General features: G+C 49.7%; 1 protein-coding gene across 1 annotated transcript; it reads left to right on the top strand.

Annotated features, from left to right (window-relative positions):
* Window positions 1-4,291: 4,291 nt before the first annotated feature.
* On the top strand, window positions 4,292-5,522 carry N7478_001443 (uncharacterized protein; the record flags this gene model as incomplete). The annotated part of the gene is made up of 3 exons (XM_056917658.1): window positions 4,292-4,511; window positions 4,575-5,034; window positions 5,114-5,522. The coding sequence occupies 3 exons, from the start codon at window positions 4,292-4,294 to the stop codon at window positions 5,520-5,522; spliced, it is 1,089 nt and encodes a 362-aa protein (XP_056785538.1).
* Window positions 5,523-18,803: the final 13,281 nt, after the last annotated feature.

Genomic DNA, 18,803 nt, shown 5'->3' with positions numbered 1-18,803 from the left:
TGGGCCTATGCCATGAGATGGAAACATGAAGCGCTGCAGAAGTTCCGACAGTTTGAGGCCTGGGTGCACCGACAATTTGGGGCCCAGATTAGAAGATTTCTTACCGACAATGGAAGAGAATATCTGCCGGTCGGAACACACCTCGAACGCCAGGGAGTTGAGTTTGACACCTCGCCGCCATACTGCAAAGGGCAGAATGGGCTGGCCGAACGAACGAACCGCACTATCCGGGAGCGGATCAACACGCTCCTGTCCGATGCAAACCTTCCTCCTTCCTGGTGGGTCGAACTTATAGATACGGTAGTCTATCTGAAGCTGCGCGCGCCAGCATCAATTCTGCGAAAAAGGACACCGTATGAAGTGATTTATGGGAAGCCGCCCTCGCTCTTGCATCTACGCCGGATCGGCTCTCGTGCCTGGGTGTTGATCCCAAAAGAGCATCGAGCCAAACTCGGACCGAGGTCGTCCGAGTGCCGACTGCTAGGTTATTGTGAACCCAACCAGTACAAGCTGTACGAAATCCACTCAGGAAAGACAATATTCTCCCGTGATGTCGAGTTCGATGAGAGGACCCCCGTGGCGCCACTCATCGAGGGGGAAACAGGCAACGACCTCCCGGACAACGCTCCTCCATCATCTGTCTTTCCACCAATGCCAAGTTCAGCCAGCGAGCTGCCAACACCTCCTGCGTCGCCATTACCTCGGTCGAATGAACGAGAGAAGCCGCCATCTGAGCGCGAGGATGAGACACCTCCAGTGATCAATCCAAGCCAACAGGAAACCGACTTGACATCGGATCTTGGGTATTCGATGTATGGTCGCAGACGAAGACCATCACGGCGTCTCCTGGAATCGCTGGGGAAGGTGTACTCGGCAGGCGCATTGAATACTGCACCGGCCAGACAAGCCGACCCGGCAACCTTCCGCGAAGCTGTGTCAGGCCCAGACCAGCTAATCTGGTGGGCCGCCATCCAGAAAGAATATGCGTCGCTTCTCGAACACGGAACATGGGAAAAGGTTCGGCGGGAGGACATCCCCGCTGGGGATCATGTGATTGGGTGCAAATGGGTCTTCAAGACCAAAACCAACGGAACGCGCAAAGCGCGACTGGTCATCAAAGGCTACCGGCAGAAACATGGCATCGATTATCACGAAACGTTTGCGGCTGTGTCGCGCATGGACTCGGTCCGCTGCATCGTCGCCAGCGCCGTGTTGCGCGGATGGAAACTCCACCAATTCGATGCGGTTACCGCATTTCTCCATGGAGACGTCGATTCGTCTATCTATATGGAGTTGCCCGAAGGCTTTGAAGAACCAGGGTACGTGTGTCGGCTGCGCCGTTCACTGTATGGGCTGAAGCAGGCCCCGCGGATTTGGTACCAATGCGTCCACCGCGTCCTGGCTTCTCAGGGCTTCACTATGGCCCAATCGGACAACTGTGTTTTCTGGAAAGCGGACTGCGTCGTTTGCGTTTATGTCGATGACTTTCTAGTTGCTGCGGCAAATACGCACGAAATTGAACAAGTACAACGAGCCTTACAAACCGAGTTCCGATTGAACGATCTGGGCATCCCTCGTTCGTTCCTCGGGATCGAGTTTGACTATCACGTTGATGGGTCCGTGTCTATTCACCAACATCAGTACATCCAGAAGGTGCTCTCCGACTTTGGCATGGAGAGTTGTCAGCCGAAGTCTACGCCGATGAATCCTAAGCAAAGCCTGAATACTCGCCCAGAGGAGGAACCTCCGGATGAAGAAGCAAAAGCTCGCTATGCAACTGCTATCGGCTCGCTCATGTATTTGATGGTTGGCACGCGACCGGATATTGCGTTTGCGCTCGGAATGTTGAGTCGCTTCACATCCCGGCCGCAATCGCATCACCAGGCCGCACTTCAGCGACTGCTTCGCTACATCAAAGCCACGCAATCTCACCGTATCACCTACCGAAATGGTCAATTGATCGGATACACTGACGCCGACTTCGGTGGCTCCGTCGTCACGGATGGAGCATACTCCACGTCTGGCTACGTGTTCCAACTGGCGGGAGCGCCGGTTTCCTGGTCGTCCAAACGTCAGGGGGAAGTGGCCACGTCCACGACTCATGCCGAATACATTGGCCAATACAATGCCATTTTACATCTACAGTGGCTCCGCACCTTTCTAGGAGAAACAAATCTGTATCGGTCTCCGGTCACTAATATCATGGCTGACAATCAATCCGCTATTGCGCTCTCCCGCAATCCCGAATTTCACAAACGGACCAAACACTTCAATGTCAAGTTCCATTATCAGCGGTCGGTGCTGAATGCAGGAGAAATTGACCTGCAGTATGTTCCCACTGAGGAGCAGGCCGCGGATGGTCTCACCAAGCCATTAGGGCCAACGTCCTTTGCCAAGTTCTGTAGTCTTTTGGGAATCGACGTATCCAAAACCTAAGGCAACAAGCATGACAGCGCAGGTGCTCTTTCCACTTTCTTTTCCCACGAAGGTTTTTTGAGTGGTTTTACCGAGGCCTGACTGCTCTGCTCAATTCCAGTATCGCCCTGCCAGCAGGACGATTCTGAGGGGGAATGTTGTGATATAAGGCTGGTGCAGATCAGGAACCAAGCCGTCCCATCGGAATTAATGCCGAAATATCTATATACAGAATCAAGTTGATTTCCAATCAACTTGTTCTTCTCGTTGTATATATAGCCTCATATTTCCCTCTGGATGACAATAACAATCAATCTTCCTTTGATTAACAACACCTCTTTGACGTGGCTGCGGAGTTGCTGGAGGCTCAGGCTCTATTCTGGGTGTTGGTATAGGGCCCCTAGGCACTGGAGGCCTTGGTAAAGCTCTGGTTCGAGGCATAATAGGGGGTGGTATATGGAAATAATAATAAAAAAGACGTAATGTGGATTATTCTACGCGCCCACGCGTAGATACGCTATACTATAATAGGAAGGCGGCATTGTGGGCGGTCAGTGGGGGTGGTCGGAGACATTTGACCCGCCACTGTACTTCGTATAGGAATTGAATACTGCATCATGGACTAAGTGTTGTACAAAACCGTCATTGGGTGCAAGGTTCAGAATCATTGATAATTCCACGGAATAGCTTACACAAGCACGCACACACGCCAGACCCTCGTCTTACCCCGATACAAATTGACTTTGACGATCAGCACTTTGACTCCCGCTATGGTATAGTGCGTACCGAAGGAAAGGAAAGTGACCCACTTCCTATGAAATACAAGAGTTACAGTGGCGTTTCAAAAGTACAAGACTCACAATTCTTGGCGCCCTACCTTATGTAATTCTGCCGTGTCTTCTGCCAGCTAGATTCTCCATTTTTTTGATACTGAAATAGCGGTGGCCGCCTTACCGCTCCCTCACCGCCATATTACTAAAGCTTGGCGGGACTTATACTTTTGCAGCCCCACAAACTGTTTGCGGTGATATCCGTACGAGCTAGTGATACGCATGACCAATAGAGAGAACCGAATATTGGTTGATTCCCCAATGAGTGGCTCTCCTGCTGACCTATTGAAAAGGGGCCCCGAAACTAGTTAAGGTACTGTGTGTCAAAAACATAAGCAATGGAGCCGAATGTTGAATCATAGTTTTCCGCGTAGAGTATCTCGGTATTGTCTTTAGATTGACACAATCTTTTGAGGCCACCAGTAAAACATCGATTGGAGAAAATCTTGTGAAATAGTTTAGTTTCATACAGTAGTGATTAGCATATCGTTCGCGAGGGGACAGTGTAAATGAAATTACTACTACTACTACTACTACTACTACTACTACTACTACCCTGTAGTGATTAAACTTTCATTGTCAGTTTCTAAATCACGACCTCTGGGTACAGATTCGTATTTTGAGGAAGTGGATGAACATTGATCACGATCTGCTGATAAAAATGTTGGACCTCCCGCTTTGATTCACTCAAAAACAAGGCGAAAAAACCTTAACCACGCCGAGTGAATCGACAGATTCTTTTTTTGCCGCTAGTGTTGAATGGCCAAGTTTAAGCTTTAATACCCACAAGCGATCGCTATGGCCAATCCTCCTTCGAAGTATTACCGACCCATAATAACCTTATTACATTACCAGCTTGATACCCCTATTCTTCAATTTACACGTACGGAAATATGAAATGGTGTAAAAGTGATTATTTATACGCCCCGTCCGACTCTCGGGCCTGAAACTTTGAAGATATTTTCCACGTACACTTATGAGTCAGCCAAATCTCAAAATATTGCAACTGCGCAACTCTCAACCACCAGCGATAGCCCACGTCGACCATGGATTCTCGAGCAGAATCAGCGCCATCAGAGGCGTACCTGACTGCATTTATCGGGTATCGCCTTACTGGTGTAGCAGTTGCTATGCTGCCTATTACCACTTTTTTTCTTGCATTGCGTTTCTACTCTCGTTTTTTGACTAGAACTCCCTGGGGCCTGGATGATACATTGGCTGCTGTTTCTGGAGTCATCTCAGTGGGCTTATCTGCTCTTGCGATTTGTTAGTCCTCCGGCGGATACACCCAGTTTTGACTACTGTACTGATACGTAATGTATGATTTAGGTTTCGTCAAATATGGCGGTGTTGGTTACCACCTCGAAGCATTGGCAATGGAAACACCTAGTAGAGAACCGAAATACTTTATCTGGCTGTTGATAGTGTCGACTTACTATTATTCCACGGTCGCCTTCTCTAAGCTGGCTGTCCTGGCACTATATGGTCGTCTCTGGACGGTGAACCCTTACCGGACTATCATCTTGGTAGTAGGAGTCGTGATTGCCCTCACTGCTGTTGTGTCCGGCATAATGTGTCTAAATATGTGCCAGCCATTCAGTTATAACTGGGATTTGACAATCTCCGAGGGGCATTGTTACAACAAACAGGCCTTTTTTTTATGGGCCTCTTTGCCAAACATTTTCACAGATATTATTATGCTCGTCATGCCAGTACCCATTGTCTGGAAGTTGAATGTCTCCATGAAAGTGAAATTAGGCCTCACATTGACCTTTGCAACTGGTATTATGTAAGTCAGATTCAATTACACCGCGTTTATCCTTCACATCTCCCTTTGAACCCAAGCTCACTGCCACGTTACTTTTCAGGGGTCTGGTCACATCGGTTATGCGATTCGTTATCTTCGCCAAAGGAAATGCCGTGCAGGATGGATCTTGGTCCTCTACAGACCTAATGGCCTGGAGTGTCGCCGAGCCCGATATATATCTAATCAGCGCCTGCCTCCCCACCTTACGACCAATCATGTGGAAATTATTTGGCAAAGACAAATCTACCACGAACTCCAACTCACGGTTCGGGGAGCGATATGGATATGGAGGTACAGGAAGATCAATGGGCAACTCAAAGATTCGCCATACAGCCAACGAGACGGGGCTATACGGAGAGGAAGTTCAACTTGTGTCGGTCATGGGCAAGGCCTCAAAGGAAAGTGATCACTTAAACGAAAACGCTATACATGTACAGCGGGAGGTGAATGTGGAAGTTAGCGAGCACTGAAAGGTAAAATTTAAGATATATTCAGGCCTTGTGGTAAATATAATGTTTAATGAAGATTGGGCGTCCGACCGACTCGCTTGAGGTTTTTGTGAGTTTCTACCTCAGTCATGCGGTGAAGCTGATCAACTAATCTAAGGGAGACAATTGATATGATTTTGATTGAATTTTGATAAGCAGTAGTTATGTTGCCTCACATTGCCAAATGTCGCCCCAAGTGATATATCTACACCGAAATTACTGTCTCTTTCCTACAAGTGCTCGACGAAAGGCAGTTGCTGGCTTCGCAGGGGGCTCGGCATGATGATGATGATGATGATTTTACTCGCCCGATGTAGCTCCCTTTAATTACATGCTGCTATGCCGGGGGTGCTATCAAGTATTATCAGGCCAGCTGACAGTTATAAATCAGGGTCTAGCCCGTTGAGTAACCTGCATCTGATTGGTCACCCGTGACTGTAGGTATGCAAACAAGACAAAGAAAACAAGGGAATACCTAGTCAACAAAGGAAATTGCACCTGAATGATCGTCTTCACCTCTGGTCCCACTCGCAACCACTACCCTTTCGCCCGTCTACCGCTTACGTGCTCGCTTCGATCAAGTGAATACAGTAGACCTAGCACTACACCCCTATCAGGCTCCATCCTTCTACTTTCGTCACACTGACTTGGGGGGCCATTCTGCCTCTTCTATTTCCTATCCGCCCATTCAAGAGGTCATTCTTGGCCATGCATTCACACGGGCTGCTGGCCTTGTCGGGATCTCAGGTTGAGAGCGATTCCGCGACGGGAATAGGATGCCTCTCATCATGTCTCGCTTGTCCTGGTACATTGGACACTCGAGGAGAACAGGTTACCCCGTCCGCAATCACACCTTGCGGACTCCGGTTTCAACCAAGGTATGCACCCAGGTCGACGCAGCCCGTGCGTATCTGTATCGGAATTTATGCTGTGGGGACCTGAGGGTTTCAGTACGTTGATCGGACACTCAAAATACCTTGCCAAATTCCTGATCTATGTCTCTCGTTATATAAACGGCTGACTACATCCTTTGCTTTGTCAAGTCGTGTCAAGCCTTAGGGTAGCCCAGTTCAAGGCCAGCAAGCGTTTCTGTACCACGCCAATATCGACGAGATGGATAGAACAGCCCAATATGGTACGTGCCAATTAGTCATCAGGACACGACCATGCTTACCAAATGATAGATGCTTCGACATTGATCTTCACACACTCTGGCGTGAGCTCTCTGGTATTCCGACACCGCCTCCCTGTCTCCCCACCAACTATGGTGATTTCAAGCCGGAGACATCGATTATAGACGGGGTCCCGGGGCCGGGATCTCAGCCTCAAGAAAGTCCCGCTACTGAATATCCAACGATGGAATGAGAATCCCCTTAAGACAGTAGGAAGGATTAGATATATAAGGAAATTCTCTGCGTACGTGTATTAAGTTCTTCGCGATTAATCACGCATTTTGACTTGAATCTCCTGTTGATCCAGTTCACTGTTCGATATAAAGCCAAACATCCTACAAGTAGGGGAACTCTTCGGACTGACCTTCTTGGCGCATTCGACCTACGCACCTTTGCAAGCATCCTAGAGAGCCGAGTGCATGTACATCGTCACAAGTAACGGTACGGTTGCGGACAAGCTTGAAGGCCCGAATATTTGAGGCAAGTATCCCCAAGAAAACCCGTCCTACCGCGCTCGGCCAATAGCGCGTAACACATCTCGGCAAGGATCTGCATCGCAAAAACAAAACAAGTCTGCTTATGCCATGCCATGACAATACCAAAATAGGCCAGAAATGAATACGTGCTTTTCTGGCCCAAGTAACCCTGCGTCTCTATCGTTGCTGGCAAGGGAAGATCCGGCTCCTGGCCAAGGGCCTCCCGTCACCACTCGATACCCGACATCCCTGTTCGATGAAACGGCGCGCCTTTTAATCTTTGTTTTCACGCAGTCTCGACCAGGAATATGAATGTCCTCGATTGGTCAGACCTTCCACCATGAAACGTGGAATATCGCCCGATCTACGCGACTCAGAGTGATGGTGAGGAGCGGCCGTCCAAAGTACCCCGGCGAGGTAGCTTGAGCACGAATCCAGAACCTTTGTAGAGGAAGCACGACCGTAGGAAATCATTATAGCCGCTTTCTCCCTCCTCGCCAGATCACCCTGGAAAAGTGAGTAGCGTGTCTGGGTTGACGACGTTCCAGTAGCTAACTGCATAGGAATCCAATCCTCCAGAACACCCAACTACGACGCCAATCTCGCTCACGTATACGCCCACCCCGCTTGAAGACCAAATATACCACTGGATACCTGCGCCATCAGCAGCCGGTACCGTTGTAGCGATGAGCGAACCGGTATCCAAACGATCACGATCGCGTTTGATCTCTGCCGACCAGGGGCGCGCTCGGTCTGTCTCCTCGGAAAACAGCGAAAGCGGTTCGGCTCGAGACACCCGGTTATACGCCTACCGAGCTGTGAACTATGTGACCATACTGGGGACCAAAGGTTGCTTCATGCAGCCGTCCCAAGCCGGCCCGATGCCCGACGACATCGCGCTCTGTGAGCGTCTTCTCCGTCAGCCGATCGCAACTCCACAGGGCACCCTGTTCGATGATGAGTATGTTGACAGATTCCATTATCCGCTGCGGAACCGGTCTGAAGCGCGTTTCCTGGTAGACCTGCATCCCCTGATCATGCCGTCCGCGGAAAATCAGTTTATCAGGGGCACGCAGGGCCTGAGAGACGTCATAGGTGGATACAATGATCCATGGCTGAAGACTGAACCGATCTATGGTCCAAAGCCGCAGCCTGACCATGCACGTGGATTGAAGTGGTCAGTGTTCACTGAGAGCCAGAGGCGCAAACTCGGCATCAGACCCGACGAAAAGTCGCCGTAGACGGCGCGCGAAGACATGTACTTCCCTTATTTGACCGCTGAGATCAAATGTGGAAACCATGCGCTGGAGCTCGCAGACCGGCAAAACATGCACAGCATGAGCATTGGGCTACGAGCCGTGGTCTCGCTGTGCCAAGCGGCTGGCTGTACAGAAGAGGTGCACCGGCGGATTCTCGGATTTTCGATCTCTCATGAGCTCGACGGCTTTCGCATATACGGCTACTATCCTGAATTCAAGGAAGACAAAGTGTTATTCTACCGGTGGCCAATTGCGCAACCCAACGTCTGGACTCCAGAGGACCGATGGACATGCTATCGATTCGTGGAAAATGTGGACCGTGAGTTCCTGCGCATTCATACCGATCGATTGATGCGCGTCCTTGGCAGAGTGCCTGATCCAGAAGACGATATCTCAGGAATCGACGTCGATGAAGTTGAGTCACAGCTGTCCATTATTGGATCGCAGGAAAGCCCAGGATATCGTAGAGCCGCATCCTCGCAGAGCCGTGGACTGCAACACGAGCTGCGAATGATGGTTCAAACACTGCAGCAACAGCTGGCAGAACAGAAGGTAAAGGAGGAGAAACGGGAAGCAGAGCAGAAGGCGCGGGAAGCAGAGCAGAAGGTACGGGAAGAGAGACTCCTTGCCCAGCTTGAAGAACAAAGGATACGACAAAAGCAACGAGAAGTAGATCAGAAGGAACGAGAAAAGAAACGGGAAGCAGAGCAGAAGGCGCGGGAAGAGAAACTTCTTGCTCAGTTGGAACTACAAGGGAGATTTCTCGCCCGCTTAGAGAAAGAGGACTTCAAATGAGCGTTCTACTTTCGGTTTATTTGAATCCTTTTGGAAGCGCTTTAGCTTGTATCTCCTCTGGTAGCTAGATGATCTCGGTCCTTGATATCAACACAGCTAGAGGGCATCATAAGCACTGTCCAACATGACGCTGCTCATGTTATGTAGCCTAATTGCCCTTGCGTCTACAAGCCAATGAAGTTGAACTGTGAGAGACCCGCGCAGATGTCCAGGCCACAGAGGACTGCACAATAGGTGTTGAGGGTGCGCTTAGGCTGGACGAAGAGGAGCCGTGGGTTTGGGCAAAAATCCGCGCAGTCGTAGTAGTCGACGTCCCATTGCGGTCAGTGTGCCCAGCAGAACTGTCGCTATCCCAATGCGCAGCAGATAGTTGACCAATGGAATCTGGAGCGCACAAACTGGGTCCATCGGTCCAACCCATAAGGCGATTGGCGACGTCAGAAACATAGCAGTGAGTGGCACCGCCCTGGCCCAGGTTGCCGCTAGAAGCTACCGCGCCGGAGTTGTAAGCACGCGCGGCCTTGTAATATGATGTCACATCTGCTGTGCCGCCTTCTTGAGCTATCAGTGCCTTGAGGCCAAGCCCGGCTGGGGTGCCTTCAACGCCGTCCAGGATCATCTGGAGTATCTCGCCCATGGGACAAGGGTTCTGAACCAGCCCATTATCGTTGCAGGACCCGGATCCCTCGTGACTTTGCATCAGTCCAGGATTAGCAACCCCATTATTCGTGGTCTGGACATGAACGCATCCTTTGCTCTCCTGCATGACGATCGACAAGATGAAGCGCGCGTCGACGCCGCTTGATTTCTCCGCTTGGTAGATAGCATCCTTGATGAACTGGGTTTCGTCTTCCGAGTTATTAGGGAGCCCCCATTCGGCACAGCTGACAGATATGGTCCCTTTGTTGTTCTCAAACATGGTTTCAAGAGAGTCAGCCCATTGATCGATACTTGGCCAGCCGTCGGCGATCTTGCCGTTACCACCTAGTACTGCGGCGTAAATATCAGTGCTGCGCTGAAGGAGGGGATGCTGCCGATGAGAGGTATCGACCGCTCCAGCGATCATCTGCGGGATTTGGACTGCGAAAAAGAGCGGCCAACGAGTCATTTCAGCCCAGAGCTGATTTTCCAACACGAGAGGACTATACTGGGCAGGAAACCGGAAACCTCGTTTGATGGGCGTTTGAAGTACTGAATATATTGAGAAGAGATAGAAGTTTTTTATGACCTTTAAAGAAAATCAGAAAATTTTGATTGACGTTCACTTGGATCGCAAGCGGCCAAATCATTGGCTATGAACCAAGGACACCCAACGGGCATGTTCATGAGGCAAATTTCTTTAGCTACAATTATCTTTGCATTGCCCGCTGCATGATAGTGACTGCACTGCAATGAGGAGGTTCTTGTTGAGGGTTGGTTGTCAATGAATGCTTGATCGATGACAGAGATTCTTTGGACGTCTTGGGCCTCATGAATAGGTTCCAAATGGATGAAGGTACTCTATTTTAAACCGATAAACTTGTTAGCAAATAAATGTTCGTTGAAGAATCGCAGTTTCAGTGGCGACTAAGCCCGTAGCAATGACGAGCATGCATGAAATGCGGCTCAGCCGCCGAAACATGCATGTCAGGTCTTTTTAGCCATTTCAATTAGGGTTCGGTTTTTGAGTCGCTCACATGCCCTTACTACGCGCCAACATCCGGCAATTGTGCTGGCCTGTCTCAAGAACATGATATCAGAGCATCTCGAAAGTTGATCACTGGGCAAGAGCTCTCCATGGCTCTCAACGCCCTTTGAAATTGCGACTCGATTGAAGAACAATCAGCGTCCTGAAAATGACGGCATCCGCAATTTGTTATTCGCATACGTGATCAAGTATAAAGCACGCGACGGTATCACCAAGACAAAAATGCATAAATAGTTCCTGTAGAACACACATCACTTCGATCCAGACGTATTCCTTCTCTAGCTTTTCGTCATGTCATCCACAGGCATCTCTAAAAGGCCGGACACAAAGCCAAAGGTCCCTCCTTCCAATATGGATAGTGTGGTAAGAATGGCAGAAAATGGGTCTCTTTCTGCAAACAAGTTCCAGAGTGGTGTGGAACAGGCCTCGATATCCCCAGCAAACTCGAATCAGAACCAGATATCTTATCCCGATGGGGATGATCTGGGCCGGATGCACCGAGATGCCCCTGTGGAGGAGAATTCCCCACACCAACCTGATAAGGCTATCCCATCGGTAGAGGCAGATATCGAAATGAAAGATCTCAGTCCCAGTCGTGCGAACAATGACCAGCCACAATCTGCACAGAGCAATCTACCGGATATACAGAGTGATCCTCCCCATCTCAAGGTGTCACCGTCCCAAAGCCAAGATACTACCGCTGGCCTTGTTGAAGGCTTTAAATGTCTGGCTGTCATCGACACGCCTCGGAAAAAGAAGGCAAATCGCTCCGCAGAGGGCGAGCCTCTTGATTCCAATGCCACTGTCGATGGATGGGGCACTCTGAGAGGATCCACCTTCGTGATCGTGCAAGAAGGTCCACCTCACGCGGCCAAATTCACATTCAGATATGAACCCAACTACACCAACGATTGCTTCGCCAGTACTACCGACGAGGACTTCCGGATCTCGGCGATTCGAGACCGCACCGCTAATGGGAAGAAGGTATACCGGTATACGACCGCAAATGTCGCCGGCATTTATGGAGCACTCTTTGAAAACACAGGCTCTAGAATCTCCACACGTAGTCCATGCTCGTGGGTGAAAGTTCTGTGGAAGGGCTTGAGAGATGATGACAAGAAAAGGTGCAAAGTTGCAACGGGATTTTCGTGGATTCCCAAGTGCGAGTTCGTTCGCTTTTGTCATGGGCGCGAGGCAGCTGAGGAAACAATCAAAGAAGTTTGGGACAATCAAGAGAATCAGTATACAGCCTGGGCTGAGAATCAGCCCGGGTCCGGAGGACGCAGTCGTGGTACTACGCCATGTCCATTGAACGCCTCCTTGAGCCGCCTCCGGGAACGGAGACCCACTTCGCGCCTACGGACCCCAGGTGTTAGGGGTTTCTCTCTGACTCCCGATATCAACAGCACATCTCCACCGTCGCCACGGAACAACCGGGCAGGCACCAGATTCAACCCTGTCAGTCTTGACGAGGAACCTGACGATGTCGTTTCTCCAACCAGGCCAGAATCAAGACCTGCGAATACTGTGTCGAGTGAATCTGACAACCGCAATATGGCGGAAGGTCGAGGTCAGGCTCCCACTTTCAAGTTTAGTCAGGCGGATTTCATGCGCAAACGAGGAATCAAAGAAGACTGGGGGAACTTGAGTCCTTCAGAAAAAGAGGCTCGAGAAGTCGTTGCCGAGGCTCTTTACGAAATCTACAAAGCGACCATGCTACAGAACAACGGAGAAGAGGTCCAAGGACTGATTGCCCCTGAGGGTGTGGAGGAGGAGCTTTGATTGCTGATTGATAAAAGCAAGTCGTTTTCAGCATCAGGTCAAGTGGCCACTGGTATCAATTTTTTGAGGAATATGGAAAAGAAAAAAAAGAGAAAAGAACACCAGCAAAAAAGCTACAAAAAAAGTCTAGCTAGTCCGATTGAGAGTTAATTATATAGGAACGTAGTGTCAAAAGGGAGAGGTCTTTGTTCTCTATGATATGATCTTCAATTTGTGCATTTTGCTTTACAGAGCAGAAATGATTGTGTTTGTCTTCTTATACAGTATGGATTTTTCAATATTTAATATTCGTTTGGATACTCGTTCAAAAGCATTTTTAGGTGACTCTTTATTCAAAATTTCCTCGCAATTCCGCCAAACAAGCCTAAAATTCTTTGCGGGCGTGAACGATGGATTCATCTCTCACGGTGAAACCCAGTCATTTGGCTTACACACTTTGATTGATCTCAGTCCCTCTTTGACATTTTCCATCTCTCTTTTAAGGGCTTGGATGTCACTATTGAAATCTTCAATGCCCTCGGCAGTACATTTTTTGTTACTGCCATTCCTTTCTTGGTCGTCAGATTTGGCGTCTCTCCTGAGTAACCTGCATTTAGAGATACAAATCAGTTCTCGGTCTTAGACATTGTTGTGATTTCAGGTTGGTGCAGATCAGGAACAGAGCCGCACCATCGGAATTAATCCCGATGTATCTATACGAAGAATCAAGTTGATTGGAAATCAACTTGTTCTTCTTGATGTATATATAGTCCTATGTTTCCTTCTCAAATATAACAATCAATCTTTCTTTGAATTACAACAGACATAAATACGAGGGGGCTCCGGATTTCAAGTACACACCTTCTGCGTCTGCCCAGTCTGCGTTGTAGACTAGCAGGTCTAGGCTGTAAAGCCAGGGAGGATGAGGGCATGTACCGACTGATACTAGATTTTGACTGTGCAGATATGTTGGAATGTGCAACGCTTCTAGACGTGTCTTCCGAAACCAGGTCAAATCGCACTCGTTTTTGTATTCCGTCACTAGATTCTCTTCGGTTCGAGTGTTTGTGACTGGACTTGTTTGAGTCGCCTGTCTTTTGCGGGGATGCTGTCGGTACTGGTGAGGCAGATCTGTTGCCCAAAGCTTCAATTGTTCTCTCAACATTCGCAATTCCCGTGCGAGCACGGCCGGCAGACGACGGATCCAACTGTGCCATTATGAGGTGGGAATTGTTGGGTTCAAGAGATGGGTAAATTTGAGTTCTTTGAAGGTACTTTATAGAAGGAATCATGAAGGAGCAAACTTGGATCTACGAGAATTCTTGGAGAGGACGTATACATGAGGCGGCCCATGGGACAATGGCGAGTGGACGCGCGAAGTGGGTCGAGGGCAGATCAGCCAGTGTGAACCAAATACTGCCTGCCGTTCACCGCTTCACCGCATGTTTATAGCCCGACGAGTCAACGTCAACACTCAGCCGTCAACACTCACCCCATCAAGAATCGCATCAGCTCGAAGTCGCGCTCAGCGCCACTTTCGAGGGTTCGGACGACCTACGACGGTTCAGATCCCCTCAATGGTCACCTTCACGAAAATCGTGCCTGAACGGGATCTTGACATTGGATTCGCGAATGAGGAATCATTCAGACACATTGTCTACTTTTAACATATGTCTCTTGCAGTGAGAGACGGCCGCTTTGAATTGGCTCATCATGTGACATGTCGAGGAACCTATTGCGTAAAGCGACTTTACTAAATACGACTCTAGGTATGGCCTACGAGAGTGCTTTGGATCGACCGAATTGATAATGTGATGATTGCATTTCCCGGTGGGCTGCTATGGCTCGCGCTTTAGTCTATCTACTGTGCAAGTCTTGGCTTCTTCAGTCCCCATGGGAGATGAATACTGGTCCCTAGCACCACGCAGAGGTGCTTGCACATTGCTAGAGGGGCTTGGTGTCGCAGATGTCCCTGCGGAGGCGCTTGATTTCGCAGCTGTCTCCTGCGGAGTCGCTTGGTGTCGCAGCTGTCTCCTGCGGAGGCTCTTGGTGTCGCAGATGTCCCTGCGGAGGCGCTTGATTTCGCAGCTGTCTCCTGCGGAGTCGCTTGATTTCGCAGCTGTCTCCTGCGGAGTCGCTTGGTGTCGCAGCTGTCTCCTGCGGAGGCTCTTGGTGTCGCAGATGTCCCTGCGGAGACTCTTGATTTCGCAGATGTCCCTGCGGAGGCGCTTGATTTCGCAGCTGTCTCCTGCGGAGGCTCTTGGTGTCGCAGATGTCCCTGCGGAGACTCTTGATTTCGCAGATGTCCCTGCGGAGGCGCTTGATTTCGCAGCTGTCTCCTGCGGAGTCGCTTAGTGTCGCAGCTGTCTCCTGCGGAGGCTCTTGGTGTCGCAGATGTCCCTGCGGAGGCGCTTGATTTCGCAGCTGTCTCCTGCGGAGGCTCTTGGTGTCGCAGATGTCCCTGCGGATCCTCTTGGTAACGCATTTTTCCTTGCGGAGAACTTATTTGACGCAGCGGTCTCCTGCGGAGAACTTGGTAATGCAGCGGTCTCCTGCAGAGAACTTGTTGACGCAGCGGTCTCCTGCGGAGTTCACTTGGTAACGCAGCGCCCCCCTGCGAAGCACTGTTTTTATGTCACTGGGCTTGGATCAGCAACAGCCGTCGTCACGGAAACCTCAGGCCTGAAGGTCAGGCGACACACCGCGGCCGCGATGTGTGAAGAAAGAGAAATGCATCGGGGGAGGAGCCTGCTTTTATGCACTTCAGCTACGCTTTCTCGTAGATACCAGCAGTGCAGGTTTCTCACCGGGGACGGTTCTGGCGGTCGATGCAATGTCTTCACCGGTCCTGAACCATGAGCTGGACGATGCTGTTGAATGGATCGCCAATCATGTCGCGCCAGACAGCACCGGGACCGTCTATTTCATCTAGGTATGTAGTATTCCTGACTCACAGAACGTGCTGGTCGAATCAGAAAATTGGCGCAGTTGCAATCGGAGGGAAAAGAGCTGGCTCGCCCATGGCTCACAGTAGTGGTACGGTGACCTCAGGGAAGTGAGTCAGAATGAAGGTGCTCAGAATGATTCTGCGCGTGCCAACGTGCTATTGTGGAGGACGGCGGGCGGGCCATTCGTCTACTTTGAAGAGGCCCGTCAAAATTGTGTGCGGCTTCCATGTCACCTCCGCTTGACTATGCCCAAGTTCTGGCAGTCTATCGTGGGATTCAAACGGCTAAGTTGGTTCTGATCAGAGTTCTTTAATTGCACTTCGAAGAAGAGCGAATCCCTACGCTATTTTCATTCAAGACCACTTCTTGTGCGAATTCCTGCATGTCCAGATGTTCTATTCAAGGGCTGAGATTCACTGACGAAGGAAGAGTGGGAGCTGCGAGGCTGCAGAGAGCTCTGAGTTCTTGGTGATTGTCAATATACTCTGATTATGGCATTACTATCAAAAAGCCCATGGCATATCAACTTAGTGAGCAACTGTCTCCAATTCTCAACTTTTGGCGGGACGCACTTTTGTGTCTTTCGTAGAGTAGTGTATGCCCAGCACCCGCTACTTGAGGAGCGGTGCTTTTTGCTGGAACGGCCGAAATGTAATGAAAAGCGATTCCAAGAACGCCGTGGAGAGTTTCCGGAGGTCTCACAAAATTGAGCAACCTCTCATTCACCATCATTTCCTGAGGGCTTCCAGCTTCCTCGCTGATCATTCCCTGTCGTTCACTCAACGTTGAGGCACCAGAGTGGATACGGTGGCCCACCTCGACCCACGGGCCGCACCGGTGTGGATCCAGGGTACCCGTGTTGGCTCAACTTAATGACCATGCATTGCTATGGTCTTGCCAATTTGGGATACCAAAGGTTCACATTCTGCTGAGGGAGGAACAGCAACTTTCACGCTCCCTCCAGGGCGTGTATTATGTGTTCTGCTCAAATCCCATTATGCGCCCGTATGATTCATTGCCGTGCAAGTGATTATGCAGCTAGCAAAACTATTTAGCCTGGTTATAGGTTTCTCTCCGGCCACTAGTTAAGTGGGCTTGACAAGGGAAGAGAGAAACGATAAGATAGTCAATTCAGTAATAGAAATGAGGACTTCCTAGTGCTCGCCTCAACTTTTACTCTTCAACAAGTATCTGTCATTCCATATATTATTGATACAACTCCTGTTTGCTGATCCACGTTTAGTCAACTGATTTCGCGAGTGAATAAGGTTTACGACCTCATTCGGCCATCCCTAATTCGAGTGACTGGGACTCAAACTCTACTTCAACGGTTCCTCATAATAACTATTTGTCATTCCGCATATTCTTGGGACGCCTCATGTTTGCTCATCGCTGTTGATTCAACTGAATCCGCTAGTGAATGAACTCTGGTGTCTCAATTGGCGACTCCTCCACTTTCTTGGTGGCATTCTGGCCGCATTCTACTTCCACCATTTGTTGTTCGGTTTCTGCTGCTCCTGTTTGCTCACCACTGGTGAGTAGCCATGTTGCTTGAGCGCAGAAAACTGCTTGCTGGTATGCCGTTTTTCCTCTTGCCTAGAAAGAATCAGAGAGTCTCACAATTTGCCACTCTTGATCCAAGCGAAAGACGAGGAACTCCGCCCTGAAGGGTATAAATATGCTCCCATCCGTCTTGCTTGACTTTCCTCTTGCATCTCTCTTCGCACATATCATTTGCGAAGATTGACTTGTGATCATCTCCTCTCGTCTACTACTTGTAAGTGTACCCAGTCATCGGCTCAAGCCTAGCTATCTCTCACTGATAACACTCTTCCTCTAGAACAGATACACGAGGGCTTTAATACGTGAGTACCACCCTTCCTTAGTTAAAGCTTGCACTAACACCGTTTATTCCTCGGTTCCACTAGGCTTCCAATACATCCACCGCAGGACGCAAAATCCCTACCAAGGTGAGGTGTTGATTTCATCCGACCCACGAAAAAGGCACTATGTCCTATCTAACGATCTCACAATAGAGCTTCAAGAACAGTCTGTGTGCAGTCCAGATCTGAATACATTCGATGACAACCATGACAGGCTCTCTAACCTGGTAGATTACGGGAAAGCCTTTTGTTTGGTAGGCCCAAGACTACTCCGTGAGGTCAGTTGCTGATCAAACGAACTTCTGTCACAGGACCTCTTACGGAAAGGTGAATAGATTGATACGTCATGAATACCGGCGAACGCTGAGTGTGATCCGTGTCCCCCGACGTTTGATTGAGTTTTTGTACCTAAAGCTGACACCCTTCTATGGCAGAGATCTTCACGGCACCCTCCCCAAGACCCGGCGTGGGCTATCCCAGATGCCCGATGGCTCATGGAGCTTTCTACCCTCTCGATCCTTGACTCGATAGCAAGGGACCAGTCGGATAGAGCACCCATCATGTACCCAGAGAAAGGCCGATTTCACCTCGAATACAAGAGACGATCTCTAAATTGAAGCGTCTCTATCCTTGCGACTTCGGTTGCCACGCTGACAGATACCATAAAGAAAGAACATCTCGTCAACCATATCAGCGATGAGGATGTGATGCCATCAGGTACGTATCTCATATCGGCTGATCTCGCTCGTTTCCAGTCCGGCTCTTTGCGCTGCATTTCTCCGAATTAATCCGCGCCTAGATAGCTCAGACCTTCAAGGTATAGAATGCGGGTGAGTGATGGGACTTCTCAAACAATCCGCTAATGACAGATCAATGACCCTTCACAGAGCCTGTCGATACACCGGCAGTAAGCCAGTGTGTACGCAATACGTGGCGCGTGCCACTAAAATGAAACGAAAACCCAGGGCCACTGCAAGGCTATATCGATGGTTTCAACGTCGTCCGCCCACACTCCATCTGATCCGGCTCTCCCAGGACGAATGACCATCCATCAGGCTTCGCTCAGCCCTTGCTGATTGTATCGCGGTCCAGGTTATTGACTAATGGAACTGTCAGCCCCCATCAACCCTATTGACTCCAAGACAGAATGAGTCGGCCAACCTCGATGTCAGTTCTATCCCAGTGATATTTTCCATGCATATTGGGAGAGCCGTTTCAGCTGACAAGACCGAGCTCCGTACACACAATGGACATAGAGCCCGTAGTCACGCAAGCTAACCTT

The sequence above is a fragment of the Penicillium angulare genome (genome assembly GCF_028827245.1).
Source record: "Penicillium angulare strain IBT 27051 chromosome Unknown utg000001l_segment0_segment0, whole genome shotgun sequence".
In the NCBI taxonomy this organism is placed as follows: domain Eukaryota; kingdom Fungi; phylum Ascomycota; class Eurotiomycetes; order Eurotiales; family Aspergillaceae; genus Penicillium; species Penicillium angulare.
Note: the sequence above shows the minus strand (reverse complement) of the source record. Positions and strands in the feature narration are given on the sequence as shown.